A 20322-nucleotide genomic window follows, 5' to 3' on the forward strand; every position below is an offset into this window, starting at 1 on the left:
TAGACGGGAGTGTAACTAAAAGGCTTTTTCAGTTGGCATAAGGTTTAAAACAAATCTTTGCCGAACTAACATGAATTAATAATAATTGATCAGAAAGTGTAATTCACCGGTATTAGGGTAACTGGCAGTACTATTCGATTGAGAAATGATATAGTCTATAATTCTAGGGTAATCTGTAGCCTAAACCGTCAGAAAATTTTGGGATTGAAAATGCTCCCAGTAATTAATACGATGCTTTGGTTCAACCTAGAAAACTGCCTCTGACCGCCACGTTGAGCAGTTGGGTACTTGTTAAATATCCCGACTCTACCCAAGAAGTGAAGTTAGGTTAATCCTAATGAAATATACCAAAATATGATGAAAATACAATACTTCAAAAACAAAATTATGGAAACTACAGAAGAAAACTATGGAAAGCAGGCCGCGCAGAACGCATTATGTTAAATACCTAACTTAACCTAGCCTAATAAACTCTATATATTAAATATTTAATAAAAATATACCTACAACCTATTTTTTTCATTGAGACTATGCTAATTATAACCTACTGCCTACAGACAGACCCGTTTTTCTCAGATCTTACAGATCAAAATTCTTGAGTGGGGTCGGGATATCTAAAAAGTACCAGCAGTCCGGTTTGAGTACGGGATGTACGTACGTGGCTATAACCGAACAGAAATTATACCTAGACATGAAACCTCTCTTAAACTCTGATACCGTAGTTCATTGGCACCCTTCCTGCCGAGTGGCAAGCTCCCGCGCTACTTATTACTTTTCGCTACCTTTTTTGGGCCGGATATCTTCTGTATAGTCTTACACATGAAGTGGAATAATATATTTTTTCAAGATACAAAAACAATAAAAAGACACTTCGGACAAATAAACGTTCAAATTTGGATATGTCCATTTATTAGACAGTGAAAACAGATACAAAAGTCTGGATACTTCGACTACATATGCATCGGTCGTCATCAGCAGAAACACTAAAGTATTAAAATTAAAACTAAGATATTTATACAGAACAAAATAATAACTTGCGGTTCATTCACTAGATTTGCCTGAAAGAGTTAAAAAAATGGGCTCATCCAAATTCTTGACTTGTAAATTTCTCCTTTAATATTGCCTAAATGTAAGCTGAATTTCTAGTGAAGGTGGCAAAATCATCTTCTTCTTCCAATTGCAAATGGAATGTTTATGAATTTACAGTTACATAGGCTACTTGACTGGTCACATCTCCCTATATACACGACGTATTTTTTACGTAATACCTTCAATTAGGTTTTGTTTCCACGACCACACTTGTTATTATTTTGTTCTCTATAAATATGTTAGTTTTATTTTTAATACTTTACTGTTTCTGCTAATGACGACTGCTGTATGGTTGGAATATCCAGATTTTTGTATCTGTTTTCACTGTCTAATAAATGGACTTAAAACCCATTTGAACGTTTATTTGCTCATCATAGAAAGGTAGTGTGGTCTTTGAAAAAAAATACCTAATTGAAGGTATTACGTCGAAGACGCGTCGGCATATACTTTTGCAATTCCTTAAACTTTAATTCAAACTCAATTGCGAATATATTTCTTAAATATCAAGTATTTCAGATACAGAATATTTCTATCCCAATTTTTCAATGCTAATACTTTACAAACACAGTAGACAAGAATATACAGTATCAACAAAGGCTATACTCTCCCGCTCTCCGTTAAAAAAATGTGAAACAGATCAGGGTTGCCACCCCGACCTGGAAGAATTTACTAAATCGGAGAGGAAAAATTTACTAGATCGCATCTGTTTTCACTAAATGCTCAAAAAAAATTTTTGCGCGTGCGGCTACGCCGCACGCGCACCATCAACCATCGATTTTTATTATAGGAGGATAATCGATAAGATTTTCAGAATCTTTGTTCTTCTTCTTTTTTTTCTCTTTTCTTTCGTTTTCATAGTATGACTGAAAATTCTGGAAACCTACAAGTTCATATATATATATATATATATATATATATATATATATATATATATATATATATATATATATATATATATATATATATACATAACGTTACATTTCTACTTACTTTTAATTTCTCTCAGAAGGCTCCTTTTTCCTCAATAAAAATTTTCAAACGTGAGGAGATTCACCTGAATCACCTTGGGTGGTTGGCTTTGTTTTGATTCCAATAGATTCCCAATCATCACAAATCCAAGTGTCATTATAGCTTCATTTTTAGTTGGTAAGATTTGATACACAGAAAGTTGATTTGTCGACCTTTAGACGCCGGAAGTGAATTGTCTGTTTATGAAAATGGGTGATCTGCTTGTCTGTCTCTGAGACAGACAAGCAAAATTGTCAGAATTGTAAAACAGACAAGCGAAAATTGTAAATTGTCATGTTTTCGACAATTTTTTCCCCGAATTCAAGGAAAATAAAAAAAAGTTTTGTTTACTATAAATCATGACTTTTTACTATTTTTTACTAAATTTCGGAAAAACCTATGGAAAAACCAGATTGAATGCCGAGTAGCAACTGAACTAGGCTGTGACGACACGGCCCAGAGTCTTTAGACGTGGTATCAAATGTGTTTCATGTTTGGAAAAAGAAGACGCTACAGTCTACAGTGCACAGTTCATATAATTACCCAGTATGATCATTCCCTATCTCACCCATTATAAAAACCCGGACCGGGGTGCGAGTGCTCCGGAGCACGTTTTTGCAAATATAAACATAGGCGGTATCAGATCTTTTCACGGGTAGACAAGTCAGATTTCTCTTGGACACGAAACTTGGCTTCAACGTTGGAACACTAATTTTGAAGAAATTAATTTATTCCAATACATACATGAAAATCGGTAGTTAGTAGTGTAATGTTATTATTAGATGTTTTTAGGAATTAAAAATAGGTTTCGAAGTCTCAAGTTGGTTTCAAAGGCATTTTGAGAAAGTTTCTGCCAAAATACGTGTTCCAGGGTAATTGGACCGCTGATGGCAGATCAAATGAGAGGAGCTGTTTGTACGCGCCGATATAAATATATATATATATATATATATATATATATATATATATATATATATATATATATATATATATATATATATATATATATATATATATATATATATATATATATATATATATACGCTACGAAAACTTTACGAAAAAGAAAGTTTTTTAAAGAAAAGTAAAGGCCATATTAAACTTAAGATCAGTAGAAATAGAAGCCTACAATAATTCAAATTCAAAACGACCAGAAATTATTATTAAAGAATAAAAAAGGAAAGGAGAATAATTGGTATGGCGGTAATCAATCAGGAACCCTTATCGCTATCTAAATTCAGAAAGTGCAAAGATTTTCAAACAGAGGTGTTAATTGTTTAAAGTTCAGGAAAGGTCTGCCTATTTCATATGAAAACATTGATTGAAAACAAAACTAGTCATATCTAGGCTCTCAGCCAAAACAGGTAACTAGATTTTTCAAATATCACAGGAACTACAAACTGAGAATAAAAATATCACGACGTGAAAAAAAAGGATAAACTATCCAGTTGCGGATCCAAAGGGGGGGGCGAGGGTTACCCCCGTATAATAGTCTAACGCAGTCTAATTTATGTAATTACCGCAAGTTCGCATTACTTAAACTTGCTCCTAACGTTAGTTTGCCAGATCAAACTACTTTGCGCCCCCCTCCCCAAAAAAATCCTTGATCCGCCCCTGAAACCATCACACCTATTCCACCACTTATTAGAAGAAAAAAAAAATCCTTATTTCCACAAATTTCATCAACCCCCAGCCTCCTTTTTTACAAAATCCTACATAGGCCAATCATTTGAGTCCCCTGTATGTAATAATAGATTAAGTCATAATTTGTATATAAATTAATTTATACCTGTGAGATGGGACACTTGCAAACCACTTGGCAGGCTCACCAAGTTTTTTCCTGCTTTTGCAATTACGAACAATGCAAGTTGTAACCATTTCTCATACTAACCCGCTAATGCAGAAATAAGTGGGAGGAGCTTTTTGTTCGCACCGAGAACGAAGACCAGAAATGATCTGCGATAAGCTTACTGGATAATTATATGAACTGTGCTACAGTGTTTGCAAAACAATCCATCTGCTATATATAAGCGATTGCATCTGAAAGCTATGACATACTGATTTAGAACGGTAGTACCAGTTTCTCCGGAGAGTGGAGATCAGATAAGTTAGTGGGTTCTGGGCTGCTCACAAGAGAGTATACGTTTTTCTCATTTTTTAACTAAAGGCAAGTAACTTTATCTCGTTGCTGAGATTGTATGCGGTCAATAGCTTTCATTAAAATGTGATAATTTGTATACGTAACTTGGAAAGTTTTTTTCATACCAAATATTTTCTTACCAAAATTTGTCCTATTAAGATAAGATAAGATAAGTTTTATTCTTCATTAATGTGTATTATATACAACTATTATATACAACTATGTATTAATACATATGTATAACATATGTATTAAATACAACTTCTGTCTTACCAATACCCTGCTTTGCCTCGGGGCTGTAGGATCGAGTCCTAACTTACAAGACACTTTTTTTCGGGGGGGGGGGGGAGATAAGGGGACTTATATAAAACGGTATACATCACATCTTTTCTTTTTTGCTTGTCTTCCAACACGCTTTTTGGCAAGTTGAATTATAATTATGATATTTCAAACAAATTTAATATTTAAAACACAAAATTATTCGATAACAGTATTTAATTACCAGTATTTTCCATAAAATTCATTCGGTTTTCGTATAACTATGAAGGTTTTATTCAAGTTCTAGTATTTTCAAAAACTTTTCAAAAAGTCTTTCCAGAAGGTTTTCTCAAAAAGTCTTTTAAGTTTTCTAAAAACTTCTCCAAAACTCCAATTTACGTATGATGGAGAAAGTTCTGAACAATTTAAAAATTCTGGAACTACGAAAGTATTTTTCTGTACAATGCTTCAAATACGAGATATCAATACCAATTGGTATATAACACACGAAAATTTTCACGTTAATACCTTTTTCAGGTCCTTGTACGATAACAACATCCAGACTTTAAGTAACGGAACCTTTGATACTCTTGAAAGTATCCAGACCTTGTAAGTATGATTTCATATTTTGAATCCTACCATTTTGTTCTTTCTAGTTTTACTAGATGGCACGCATGTACGGCTTTTTAGGGCTTTTTTGAGGTGGCTGAGTATTGAGTTCTTTAAATAAGTGTATTTTCAAAGTGATGTTTTAGATTATACTTTTAGCGCGATAGTCCTAAAAAATTGTACTTTTTAGCACCTGGTAATGCTTGTTTGTTCCAATTCACTATTAGCATAAGCGCTTTGTTAAACGCAGTCCTCGGTTCTTACTGCGTATTGCAATCAATTAAAACGACAAGCAATAAATAATTTAAATTTACTGCAGTTATTATCACTTGAGGAACAGTTTAATTAACTTTTCGCAAATAAGCCTTTTTTTAGACTTAAAAAAATACATACTATTAGCTTTTGGCTTGTAAAATTGAATTCTACTCTGTTTCTGTTTTTCGCTAAAATAAAATATAATAGAAATTATATATCTGTATAAGAACTTATTGGAATTTACTTAATCTTAATGTGCTGCCAAGTATGATGGAAAAAATTAAGTATAACAAATTCTGTTAAGCACTTTGATGCAGTAGAATTAGGAAATTCAAGTTATTGAAATCGTTTTGTGACATCATAAGATTAATTGCGATAAGCCATGAGAAGCTCGCTCGTTTCTTTTGTGACATCATTTATGGCACCAGACCTCTACAAAATTAAAGCTTAATGTGTCACTTGTCAATGTCTTTGTTTTAATTTGATTGGGACAAAATTTTGATCTCTGTCCCCCTCCCTTTGTTTCCAGTATTTTTTACTTTATATTACTGATATTCTTTCTGTCCTTAATAATTTTTGTGTGTATTGGTTATATATATATTTTTCTGTATTTTTTTATTTCCATTGAAAAAAGATATTTTTTCAAAATATTCAATATTTTTTCAATATATATTTTTTCAATTATATATTTTATATATATAAAACGTTTACTTTCATTTAATTGAATTGGTTCATTTAGCCTCGTTTATAGCCATGGTATTTATATTGCACCGTATTGAATATTTTATTATATGGTATATGACGTTGTATATGATGGCACCCTAAAACCATAACAGGCTATTGCGGTGCATAAAATTATTGCACAAAGTGTGCTGCACTATTGCGCTGTACAAATATACTGATACCTCGGATTTAAATAAATAATGAACTAAGTAACGAATCCACCTGTATGGCAAGATAGTATCGTTGACAGGATTTCCCTTCTGTGAAGGCAATATCAAGATTTGGCATGGTATGCATTTAGTGTTCCATGTTCTCCTCTAATGGCGCTGGTAGCCAATGCAGCTGTTGCCACGTTTAAAGAGGTAACCATAAACTTATATCTAAAATTATTTCCTAGACCCCACTACCCTCCCACGTATAATTACAATCAAACAAAAATATAATAACGGCTTAAGCTTCTAATTAAGAATTACTTTAATAAATTCAGTTGACTTAGAAAAAAACGTTCATTGTTTTAGCTATGAGTTTTTGTCCGTTAATATTTTTTTTTCATTTTATTGTAACTGCAAATTTTATTAGCAATACGTACTCACATTGAGTAATATGACTTGAATAAAACAGGTAGGCATTAAATTACACTCTTAATCTTCAATTTTTTCTTTATGTAAAGGGTTTGCGGAGGCTAGCAACCTGTTAGGCTCAAGCAGTGTGAGAGCAGGTACGGCTGTTTGGTAAGGTAAGCCTGGCAGGGCGTTTCAACAATAATTGGTTTTGTATTCAGTTGGGCTTAATCTTTTCATTATTCTATGACTTAATACGCAATTTCGGCAAGTTTGCTCGTCATGATCATTTCTGAAATAAAATATCAACTCCTTCTAAACATAAAGGTTCTGAGAAACCCAACCAGGCAGCGCTAGACTCTACCTGCAGCAGCATCGAGAACCAGTTGACCGAGGTCAGTGGTGAAGACTCTACAACTAGACTACCTGACAATATTTCCACTTTTTCAGAAAATCTCTTTTTCTAGCCTCGTATCATTTCGGAAATTATGTAATTTTGACGCTTCGCCTCACCTTTATGTAAAATTGAAAATTTTAACTTCGGACAATCAATTAAATTGGTAATATCAATTACATACCCTATCCAGGTAGTTCCTTGTTTCCATACGTTCAGAATGCCTGCTTACTTTTTCTTTTAATCTCATCCGTCAAGCCTTTCTAAAGCCTCCTCTTTTTTGCCTCGCGGATTAATATTCCAGGATTTTCTCTTTTTTTCAAGTCTTTTGCGCTTTTGATGCCATGATATAAAAAATTTATGATCCCTCTGAAATTCCTGTCATTCAGATTCTTGAACAACAGATTATGTGCCACGCTCTACAGAAACCACTTTTGATTGTCCTTCTTCAGTATTCGCCTAACGTTGTTGCATCTACAAAAATTGTGTTTTTGCCTATAATTCTTATATCATTGCCATAAAGCTCGCCAGTCATCATTATTCGCAAGAATGTTTTTTACAAATTTTGACAATGGCAAAAGAATTTAACTGCCTCACCAGACACAATTGATCCAGTAACCGAATATTCATGATGTTTTCAGGATTGTAAATCTAAAAAACCTATTTTAATCCCCATAAAACCCCATAGGGTTTGTTTTATGTGGGTGCCCTTGTTTTTTTATCGTTGAATTGGAATTTTGTTGTGTTTGATTTTGTTGATAGGGTTCTATTGTTCACCATAGCGTGCGGAATGTGTGACTTCTCTTCTAAGGTGATATATGTCTTTTGAAGAGCGTTAATAACGATTTAGTGACATGTTCGCTAAATTTAGGTTTAAATAAATCTGAGCTCGAATTTAAAAGGATGTAATCTGAATTTCTTCTCGTCAGTTGAATACAATATATTTTGCTGAATTTCTCAACTATTTATTTTTATTGTTTATTTATTTATAACCCACACGTGAACATTGAAAATGATACTGCGGAAGTGAAAAATAGAAAAGAAAAATAACACAACAATATCATAACCAACATGTATGACACAACAGACACAAAAAGACTGTTCTGTTGTAATATTTGTTGTAATTTACTCGTTTCCAAAAACATTAGGGTGAAGACATAAAATAAATAGTAAGAAAATAATTAGGCATCCAGTCCTGATAGTGTAGTAAATGAATTTTTGAAATATGGTGGTTGCGAGGCTAGACCTAGATTACTGAAGTTTGAAATTGTTAGAAGTTGCACATGAACTTGAAATTCAAAATAATTTATTTCAGTTTCCTCTTCGGCGGGGGGGGGGCTGGAGGTCGAAACCTTCTTAAATATTGAAGAAAAGAAAGAATTAATAACCTTGATAAAAACCTCTTGCATTTCACATATGTTTAGTTTTTATACTTTAATACAAGATAATTCACTTCAGTTCCGGTTAAGATTTGGTTTTTATTTTATTTTGAATGTTTTAGATTCAAATAATCACTAGAAACAAAATTTTTGTTGGATTTATAAGCTGTGCCTTTTCAAAGTTCGTTAGAAGACTGCGAATGTCATTTTTCCACGGGGAGTTTGTAAAATACTTTTTGTGAGAGATAGTGTCATATTTTCTTTTCCAGATATTTCACTTTCTATGCTATGTTTGGTCTTCCTAGATGTTAACGGGGCCATAGAAAATTTGCTGTTGGAGTGTAGATCTGACCAGCAAAGTACTTGTTAAATTTACATATAAACAATCTGAGCTTGTTTTCAAAACGACGAAATTTGAATTTTTTATCGTCAATTGATTTCTGTAAAAGACATTTTGCCATATTTTTCAACTTCATAAATCTGAAAAATATATACTTTTCATCAGTTTGTAAATTCAATACAACTCTTTTCAAATTATGTTTACTAGCTGGAGGATTATGGGTTTAATTTATTTGAATTATATAGATTAAGATAATCAGTAGGTTCTAAAAGCTGTAACATATTTTACAAGTTGTGCCTTTTCAAACTCCATTAAAAAATATGCCCATTTTTCCACAAAGTCACACACAAAAAAATTTCAGAGGGGAGCAAGCCTGAAAAACAAACTCCAAGGATAGGAAAAAGGCAAAGTTTTTCAAAAACGTCTTCTGTGAGAATTTTTTTTTAATGTTGCACTTGTTCTGTTGTGTTTGGTCTTCCTAGATTGGTAGGGTGGCTTACGAAGTTTTTAGTTGCACTCCATGAGATTCTAGTTTATCTGAGATCAATTTTACAATGTCCATTAAACAAAGATTGATAAAATCCAAAGAGTAGATTTTTTGTTTTAGCTATATTGCACCAATTTTTGACAATAACTCTCAGGATTTCTTGATGTTTGATTAACCATAAAGGTCTCGGGGAAAACATTTTTTTTGGTCGGAGTTTGGTATTAATCCTTTTCTTTGAGGATTGCCTTTGTGGTACAAGTTTAAAAGACAAACAGAGGCTTTGACGACATAACTTAAAATAATTTAAAAAGTGGGCTTGGTTAGATTAGCATCTGAAAAGTTCATTTGTAAATTATGCAAGATGTTGTTCAAGACTTAAGTGTTTAAATCTCAATAAAAACTACCTGATTTAGATCTACTCACAAATTTTGATTCGCTCTTAAAGTGCAAGAAAATTGTGAACATTATGGCTTCTTAATGTTCTCTGTGTCCATGTATTCCCTTGTATCTGTGATTTAAGGGTCCATTAAATGTCTTTCTTTTACTAAACATCATACCTTGGTACCTACAAATTTACTCATTATAAGAAATGAAAAGTGTAAAAAGTGGATTATTCAATGGCATTATTATCACTTAAAAAGACGAAAATTATCTAATTACAATTTAGAGGGAGGGGGGCAGAATAATATCAGTCTATTTGTTTTTAGATACCCTCTAAGTATTTGTCAAATTTTGTTTTATTTTAATAAAATTTTGTATGTTTTTTTTTTTAAAAAAAAAGATTAAATCTGCGCAAAAGTTCATTTTTTTTTCTTTAAGCTCAGTTTTGCCGAAAAGAATCATACCAGTTTGAAGGAATAGATAAAAGAGGAGGGATGTTCTTTCCAAAACTCAGAAATATTAGCAGTGAATTACAGTTGTTCATATTTTGACCCTCCCCACCTACCCAAGGATTAGAAGTGGCCTCACCTTGTAGCAAAATTGAATACAAATTTTTCCCATGTAATATTAGAATATATTTTCGTAATTGCTCAGAAATTGTCTCATGAGAAGTACAACCAAAAAGCAGCAACAACTCTTAAAGAATAACTTCTTCGTTCAAAAAATTTGTCTGTTTCACACAAAAAAAACACTACATGGAGGCATAAAAAATAATTTATGCCTAAAATAAACAAAATAAAAAATAAATATATTAAGTAAATAATAAATGATTTTTTTTATAAATAATTTGGTTGATGGTTTGGGTATACTGTTTGGTCCTAGGTAGTTGGATGGATGGGTAAGGTGAGAGCCTCGTTCAAGTGCACATTTGTCTAAATTGCTGGATTAGGACGACAGTTTTTTTTTTTTTTTTTTTTTTTTTTTTTTTTTGCTTTTGCCAAGTAATTACCTCTTAAACATAATAGAAACAGTGAGTATAATAAATTATACTTTTTTAGACACTTGGCTCGAAATCCATTCCAATGTGACTGTGCGCTGACATGGCTCTCTGACTACCTTCACAAAAATCCTGTTGAAACAAGCGGTGTTCGATGCCACACCCCAAGGAAAATGCAAAAGAAAAGGATATCTGTTTTAAGAGAACTGCGACCCAAATGCACAGGTATTAATCCATGGGTTGTGTTTTCCTTGGGTTGTGTTTTGGGTTGTGTTTTACCTGATCATGATCATAGCTTTAGTTTTGAATTTTGCTTGTACGCTTGTTTCGAAGCTTTGAATATTGTCCTAAATCTTCGTTAATATTCCAGGGTTACATTTTTGTTTTACAAAAAACATTTCATTTCCATGAATTGTTGGAAACATTTATCTTTTATCTTTTTTTTTACATCAATTATACAGCGATTGCACTTTTCCAAGTGGACATTTTTTTGTACATTCAATGAGGTCACTTTAAATAGCAGAGTTGTCCGGTCAAATGTTACTTTTGGCTAAGTTTGGCTTACAATTGACTTACTCATCTTTTTATTGTTCTCAGACTGTGGCATCATTTCACGAAAGTTTAGGGAGACAGAGGCAGGCTTTATTTTAATATATTTAAGCGGGAGGCAGATTTTCGTTTTTTCAGATCAAAATACCAAAATAGGGCATCTTTCAATAAAAATATGTGTCTTATAGTTCAAGGGCGGATCCAGGATTTTTTTTCGGGAGGGTTTTTGACTCAGTTTTCGACTAATTTTACTGATTTTTACCTAGGTTTTACTAATTTTCGACTTATTTTCGACTCGGTCAAAAATTTAGGGGGGGGGGGGGTTCAAACCGGGTTACCCCCCCCCCTGGATACGGCCTTGTTATAGTCGTCTAATCTACTATTTTCTTTAAACTATAGTCAAAGTTTGTCTTAAAACCTACTGTTGAAATCAAATAGTTCGTCGTAATGAACTATAAGTTAGGAGCGACTCGGCCCAACAGCTACCAAAATTCTAAAAAAAAAATTGATAGAAACTAGCGCATCAAAAGATTTGGCTTTATGCTGATCTCAAATGTATGAAATTCACAAAGTTTAATGTTACCAATAAGAAGCTACGAGCCTGAGAAATTTACCTGATTTAAAAAAAAAGGGTTAGACGCACCCAAAAAGTTATTGTATCATTATGAATCGAACCCTCAGACACGACCAATCAGATAACCATACTTTCGAGGTTTCAAGCCCATCAAGGATGCGCATCAGAAACATCAAGGATGATTGTTCATTTGTTGTTTGTTTTTTCCCTAGGAGTGACCGTATCGAACCGTTGGTCCTATAAATCAACAGAGGGCTCATTCAAACGGAAATTAGAAGTTCTAGTTCCCTATTTAAGGGACCAAAACTGGTTACAACTAACGCCCCTGCTACGTCCTATTTTTTCTCCAAAGATATCCGATAAAAATAATATGATAGCCATTTGGTTTTTCATAGTTGAAAGATCTTAAACTAACCTATCTTTTAGTCTTTGGAAAAAAAAAATTCTAAAAATACCAGCCAAGATTTCGATTATAGTTCGCAAGATATTGATAATCGTCTAATCGTCTTGTTTTAGTTCTTTTTCTAGTTCCTTTTCTTCCCTGTCTATATTCCTCCTCCTCTCCTCTCTTTTTTTCTCTCCCTTCTCCCCCTTTTTCTCTGAGGCAGTAAATTCAGCAAAAGTATTTTACCCAATTCCTCGTTTGTCTTAAATTCCTAATTCAAATTGTTACTAACCCCCTCTTTCTCTTCCTAATTCCTTCTCTTACACTTATTCTTTTGTGCACAGTGTTGCTTCTGGAGTTGGAAAGAGCAGGGGCGGGGGAGGAACTAGTCAAAAAATCAATGTGAGGTAATATATAAGAAATCTAGATTATTTGGGGTGTAAGAGATGGCAGAACTATTAGACTAGTCTTTCATAAAATAGCATTGTGGTCCAAAACGTCCATATTTTCCCACAAAACATCATTTTTCCCGAATCAACTTCATGAAAGATACGTTTTTCTTATACGTTTTTCATTGTGTACCTGAAATTGTTCACTTTTTCCTCCTCTCACCTTTTCTAGTTCCTTTTCTTCTCCGTCTTTATTCCTCATCTTCCCCTCTCTTTTTTTCTCTCCCTTCTCCCCCTCTCTCTCTATGGCAATAAATTCAGTAAAATATGTTTACCGATCGGTATGGACGAATCAATTGAATATTGTGAAAATATTCAAGCAAAATAAATATATTAGTGGTATTTGCTTGATTTGGGCCCTTAGAGGGGATTCAGAGGTCTCTGGGCCGAGCTCCCGTGGAATTTCATAATTTTATCGACCCTCTGATAATTACGTATGAATTTTAATTTTAAGTTTTCTGGTATTTAAAGAATTAGGATGCTCCACTGAAGTTCCCCCACTGCGGAATAAATGTCTGCGGAGAGGCCTAATTAAAAGCAGAAAAAAGTCATGAAAGTTATCCTTGAATTTAGCTAGAGTGTTTCCATGAGCATGGAAAACTGTATAAAACTAGTAATATTGCATGCAAAAAGAATCTGATTTGATGCTTCAAGTCAGCTTGCCAAATCATAAATTACTGTCATACGACAAAATTGACCTAAAACTTGAATTTACTTAAATTGACCGACAAAATTGGCCAAAAAGGAAGAACATGAAATTTTAGTTTAGCGCTATGGGATAAAAAATTCCAATGGGAAAATTTAGTACACTAAATTTACAGGACGATTCCTATAATTTCAAATTTACAGGACGATCCCTATAATTTTCAATTCGGTTCATTATAATAAAACATGGTTTTAGTTTTCCGTAAAAAATTCACGGATACAATTGGAACGAGATACTGAGGACATCAAATTAAAATGTCCCCCCCCCCCTTGTGGACCCATCTTAGGTCTATTCATTCCTGAAATCCGAGACTTCCTAAGATTTTTTGGTTGTTTCGAATTTATGAAGTTTTTTGGGAAGTAGTACATTTTCGTCAGTGTTGCCACTTTGAACCGTGTGACAATAAGCAACACTAATCATTTAAAATTAACAACGCTTTTCATCCGCAAGAATTGAAACATCAACTGTCTCTTCATTCTCAAAGACAGCCGCACTTTCAAAGGAAAGCTGCACATTCTTATGCTGTTTATTTTAGCTAATGTTTCAAATACGTTCTTTTTTTTAATTAATCAAAAAAAACTTTTTGCACAAAATAAGTTTATCAAAAAAAAGTAAAGAACTCCATTAAACCAAAAATGAACAAAAATTAAATAAAGTAATCTTTAAAGAATACAACAACCACAAATCATTACCAATTAACAGATAAAACCCAAAACAAACAGACATTAAAATAAGTTAAACTCAAAACGAGCATAAATTAATCCGTGTATGATTCAAAACCTTATAAATTCTAAAACCTATAATAAATTTTGTGGTCTACTGAAAAAAATTTAAAGAATTTTCCTGAAAAAAATGTCCATTGCTATTGTAATATACATATGCTAATATTTATTCCGCAGAATATGAATTATTATTTGATTTCTTAAAGATATAAAAGTGAAAACATTTAAAAGAATTTTTTCAGTAAAGTACAAATTATTCGGGCTCTTAAAAATCATAGGGACTGAATCATAGGGACATGAAGACTATGGGGGGAGTTTCCTGCTTAAGTATGTCATTTCCCGAACTTTCAACTACATGGAACAAGATATCTATCTAAAGACTTTGACTTGATGGGTGTGAAGAAATGGTTGGAGTGGAAAGTGGTGTTCATGTCTTCCAATCTCTTTCAAGTGTGAAAAGGGACCCTTGCAACTCCAATTTTTAATTGAAGGGGCCCATTTTTAAGTTTCTTCGACAACGCGTTCTGTAACAACCTTCTATGCCCCCAGGGTATAACTTATAACCCTTGCCCTGAGGACTGTGGGGGGGGGGTTTTCATCCTCAAAGACCTAATTTTCAGAACTTTCAACTACGTTGAACAAAATGGCTATCTCAAAATTTGTATTGGATGTGTTTGGGGAAAAGGTGGGCGTGAGAGGGGGGTTAGTTGCCCTCCAATCACTTTCGACTACTAAAAAGCGCACTAGCCCTTTGAATTTCCAATTGAATGAGCCCTTTTCAAAGTTTTTTACGACAACTCCTTCGATACGAAGTGGCCTGGTCTAAAGGGAAAAAAAACTAAAAAAAAATACATTGTGCCAACAGCGTTCTTTACTTAGGCAGCGCTGTTGCGCTGCCTATGATATTGGTACCCGCTATTACCAAAAATTGCATAACTATTTATGGAGGTCTTTCTTATAAAAAAAAAAAATAGTAATAATTTCCTTTTTTTAAAAGGGCTGTGTAACACTCCACTTAACCAATATGAACAACCAGATTTCATTTTCACATGGTACTTTAAAATATGGAAAGGAGACTATTTTTTGGAATTTTTTTTAATGAATTCGGAATTTCAATTTAAATCTAATAGTGGTTGGTACCTCCTTTACCCTTTTTGATTCCTCTTTTTGTAAATAAAACCTGAAATCCCATAAAGCTGGAACAACTTCCAAAGCGGAACTTTCGGAAACATTCCAAAGCTTCTATTCCTCTTTTTTTAAAAAGAGCTTTAAATCTAAAAAACTATCAAATGTGAGGTAATATATCAGAAATCTAGATTATTTTTACCTTGATATTTACCTTGACATTTCAAATACCAATCTCCACAAAATACTAATAAATCTTCTTTGAAATTCTCTACTATTCCACTTTTTATTCAATCTGCTCGACGTCTCATGGTATATTTCATCCCACTTCAAAGAGTCTTCCAACCCTTTCATATTTAAACAATATATCTTTTAATCTGCATATGTTAGCTTTAAAGCTTCTTTTCGTTTTAATTTCAGAAAGAGGGAATGTTTTCTTTTAATACCTAATATTAAAAGGACTAATCTAAAATAGTCTTAACTTTATAGAAATTCCAGTGCTTTTTTATTCCTCCTTCCTAACATAATTCCTCCTTTTATTAAAAAAGTAAAAAATCATAAAAGTGAAATATACTAAAAAGTATTATTTTCTAAAATATCTTTGAATTTTCTAAATTATTTTAAAGCTAGAAGTGGGGTTTAGCACTCGATTGAATAGATTTTTAAAATGTCACGAGTATAACAAGAGTATGAACTAACAGCTAGAACTTCTAGTTGTACTTTTGTATTGTTTAGTATGAAATTGTTATTGTTTAGTATGAATTGTTGTATTGTTAAGTAGTTTAGTATGAAAAATAACCACTTAATCGTTCACATGGATGCCCATAAGCTGAATTTTAGGGGGGGGAGGCTTACCTGGTCTAATCGGCACTTCCAATGCTGTATAATACAAATCTCAAAACAAAAATATAAAAATATAAGGCAGCTTTATTCGGCCAGGGGGGGGGGTGTTGGCACCCCTGTCCCCCTTATGGGTGCCCATGATGGTTCATGATTTTTTTACTTTTGAACTGTATTCAAAATGCCCAGGACGATAGGACAGCATTGTTAAATGAAAGACTACTAGCCTGTACCCAGTTTAAACAGAATTTGGAGACTTAACTAAGGTAATCTGCAGATGCCCAACTTTGTTGGTTATACAAAATAACAGTAATAAGACAAGTAATCTATGCCTGACACTAAAAATAAAATGAACACAACGTGAGGGTTAGGAAAGAACAGGAGTTTTAATTTTGAAAAGAATTCCAGTTTTACTATATTATTTAATTTTGAAAGACTTTGGAAAGAAATATATTAATTATGAAATTAAGTACGTTATATTCTTCATTCTTCTTTACTGAAAGAAGAATTGGAAATGCTAAGAAACAAACTAACTAATGAAAACAGTTAAGTAAAATGTTCCCTGGTTATTGTAATTTATTTTAGGACAGTGATACTGAATGTCTTGCTGTCGAGGCTCACGCTCTATAGCTAACAAGCTTCCAAAACCAACTGCTTCTTCCCAAACTCTTTTTATTTTTTGTCAATATCCTCAGATTAAGTCTCCTCTTTTAACAAAAATCGATTCAGAAAAACCTTGATAAGTTTGTTATACCAAGAAAAGATTTAACCCGAAAAAAATTCGAGATTTTTAACAGAGTAAACTTCTTATAAGCCGTTAAGATTGGAAATATATAGAATATGCTTGATAGTATCGCGGCACACTTCTTAAGAGCTGGACAAAAAAACGGCTTTTCAAGCTAATAACGGCTATATTTTTTCAACGCAGGTGTATTTGGTACAAGCTTTTGACATATATTTAAAAATTATTGCTCATTTGAACTTCTTAAAAGCCTTAAGACTCCAGAAAAATATAGGATGTGCTTGATTGTACTTGATAACATCGCATACACACTTCTTAAGGACTGGAAAAAAACAGGCCTTTCAAGCTAATATTGGCTATATTTTTTAGTGCAGGCGTATATTTTTCAGTGCAGGCGTATTTAGTGTAAGCTTTAAACTTTTAAAGCTCATTTGAACTTCTTACTAGCCTTTAAAACTGGTTAAAAATATATAATGTGCTTGATAATGTCGGGGCAGACTTCTTGTGTGCTATTTTTGTGTGCTATATCTTTTCAATTAGGTGTATTTGTTGCAAGCTTTGAACATATGTTTAAAGATTACCGCTCACAAATTCTCTTTTTAAAGTTCAGGTTTCAAAAATTTAAAATACTTGCCAAGAAAATGCGCACTTTACTGTAAAAAAAAAGGTCCAGCTTATCTTTCGTGCACGTACGCTCTTAAAACTACTTGAATAAAATGCTACGTCTGTCTACTTCATAGTGTCAATAAAAACGTCTCCCAAAAAGGGAAAAAAGTCTTGTTGCCCAATTTTAGCCTTTTTATATTCTGCAGCAGACATCTATATTATCTGAAAATTGTTTGTTCCAAATAGCTTATTAAACAATTCTATTTAGCTAAAAGAGCATAAAATTCCCAAGTAAATGCTCTAAAATGCTTTATAGATGTCACGTGTCTGGCAATGAAATAGTACTAATTTGTTCTTTTTTTCTCTCTACGCAGGCTATTTCTTATGTTAGAAAGTGATTTTCAAGGTTTTATATGTATAAAAAAAACGCTACTTGTTTATTAAACGAAACACACCCAAGAACTGAAGTTAGGTTAAGCCTAGTGAAATATAAGCTTCATATAACCTTTAGTTTATATAATAATATAATTTGAGCTACATATTTGCAAATAAGGGAAAGCGGTGGGGGTAAATTATTTGGACACCGCCCCTAACCTAACATAACCTTGCCAATCTAAACTAACCCCCCGCCCCCCGTAATGTGCAAAAATATAGCCCAAATTATAAAAGTCCAATGCATTCTATCACCCGTCACTTCTCCTTGTTGCTATGAAACCGGTTTTCTGAGATCTAACCTAAGCGTGATTCTTGAGGGTGTTTGGTTTAATTCACAAGTACCAAAAAAAATGAATACTATAAGTAACAAACTATATAAATTTACTTTTTTATAACTTCTTCTTTCCACAATTTAAAGTTTCATTTAAAAATTTTGTCGTTTCAAGTATGAAATTTTTGGTGTAATATACTAGATGCAGTTATTCTTGTTGTTGTTTAATTTGATTTTCGTTATTTATGTTCTTTCATTTACTTTGTTCTATTTATTATTTTCTTTAGATGTTCTTGTATCAAATTCATGCTTATTATTTTTCATATTATAATCCACTACAATTTTATTTACTCGATGACGTGTTAATTCAGTTCAACTAAACACTTCACAGGCTCAAGATTACTTTACTTTTGAACCCTGTGCTCAAATTGTCCAAGAAGGTAGATCAGTGTTGTCAAAAAAAGCCCTCTAGTCTTCCTAATACTCTGTCAAAGTATAGAATTTGCTTGTTAATATATCCCGTCAATACAATATCCCGTCACATACTTTAAGGGCTGGGGAAATGGGTTTTAAAAGTTAAAAATGACTCTATTTGGTGCCTTATTTTGACAAAGGAATTATCAAACAGTTCGTGGTGACGAACGGTAAGTAAGAAGCGACCCGGCTCAATACAGTAGTAACCGAAACTCTAAAAAACGAAAGTTTGATACCAATAGATACATCAAAGGAATCAGATTTTTATGCTGCCTTCAAATATGTAGATTTCATCAAGTTTAGTGTTACCCATCAAAAGTCACGCGCCTGAGAAAATTTGCCTTGTTTTCGAAAAAAGGGGGAAACACGCCACAAAAGTCATAGAATTTAATCATGTAAATTTGATGAAAATCACAGTATCAGATTCAACGTATCAGAGAACCCTACTGTTAAGGTTTCAAGCTCCTATCTGCAAAAATGTGGAATTTTGTATTTTTTTGCCAGAAGAAAGATCATGGATGCGCGTTTCTTTGTTGTTTTTTTTTTTTTTTTTTCCAGAGGTGATCATATCGATACAGTAGTCCTAGAATATCGTGTGAAGGCTCATTCGAACGGAAATTGAAAGCTCTAGTGCCCTTTTTAAGTGACCAATTGGAGGGCAACTTGGCCCCCTCCCACGCTGATTTTTTCCCGAAGTCACTAAATCAAAATTTTGAGATAGCCATTTTGTTCAGCATAGTCGAAAATCTAATAACTATGTCTTTGAGGATGATTTAATCCCCCACAGTTCCTGGGGGAAGGGCTGCAAGTTATGAACTTTGCCTATTGTTTACATATAGTATTGGTTATTGGGAAGTATACAGTCGTTTTCAGGAGGTTTTTTTTTCTGGGGGTTGGAGTAGGGGGTTAAGAAGGAGGATCTTTCCATGGATGATGTTTCCTTGGGGAAGGGACATTTCTATGAAGGTGGCGCCGGATTTCCCAGTATCATTTATAAAACGATCAGAAATTAAATAAAAAAAAACAAGCAAGTTTTTTCATCTGAAAGTAAGGAGCAACATTAAAACTTAAAACGAACAGAATTTATTACGTATAACTAATATGTTTATTACGTATATACTTGGGGGTTCGCCCCCAAGTCAATACCTCGCTCTTTACGCTAAAGTTTTTTTTAGTACTTTCAAAAGAGCTATCTATTCTAATTATTCGGCCTTTGCTATTCAGGGGTTTGTGATTCGGACAAAATTTGAACTTTAGCGTAAAGGGCAAGGTATTGACTAGGGGTAAACTCACTAATATACGTAATAAAAACATACGAATGTAGAAGTTCGTTACGTAAGTTAATTCGTAAGTTACGTCAGAAGAAAATTTCGAGTAAGCCAATTAGCCAAAAAAAGTAAAATTAATATGCAAATTTCATTTTAGTAATTCATGTACGGTTAGCCAAAATCAAAGCTGTGTTAATTCAAAAACGTTCAGAAATTAAATAAAAAAACAAGTTTTTTTTAACTGAAAGTAAGGAGCGAAATTAAAACTTAAAACGATCCGTATATGAAAGGGCTTTACCCTCCGCAGGGCCTCGCTCTTTACGCTAAAGTTTGACTTTGTCTCACAACTTTATTTTTTTAAATTATTAAAAAGTTTAGCATAAAGAGCGAGGCGTTGAGGAGGGGAAAGTGCCTTTCATGTACGGAATAATTTCTGTTCGTTTTAAATTTTAATGTCGCTCCTTACTTTCAGTTAAAAAAAAATTTTTTTATTTAATCTTCTTCTAGATTAACGCTCATTTTAGCGTTTGTAACACTGAAAATTTTAAGTTTGAAG

General features: G+C 33.0%; 1 protein-coding gene across 2 annotated transcripts in view; it reads left to right on the forward strand.

Moving 5' to 3' along the window:
* sli (slit guidance ligand) overlaps positions 1 to 20322 on the forward strand; it is a 360459-nt gene that overhangs the window by 160161 nt on the left and 179976 nt on the right. For both annotated transcript variants that reach the window (XM_089090917.1, XM_089090918.1), the window contains exons 9-10: positions 5033 to 5104; positions 10682 to 10845. In XM_089090917.1, coding sequence (XP_088947043.1) covers positions 5033 to 5104; positions 10682 to 10845 — 236 coding nt within the window. The remainder of the gene's footprint in view (positions 1 to 5032; positions 5105 to 10681; positions 10846 to 20322) is intronic.

The sequence above is a fragment of the Artemia sp. Qi Xiang Cuo genome, chromosome 6 (assembly GCF_049724085.1).
Source record: "Artemia sp. Qi Xiang Cuo chromosome 6, ASM4972408v1, whole genome shotgun sequence".
NCBI lineage: Eukaryota > Metazoa > Arthropoda > Branchiopoda > Anostraca > Artemiidae > Artemia > Artemia sp. Qi Xiang Cuo.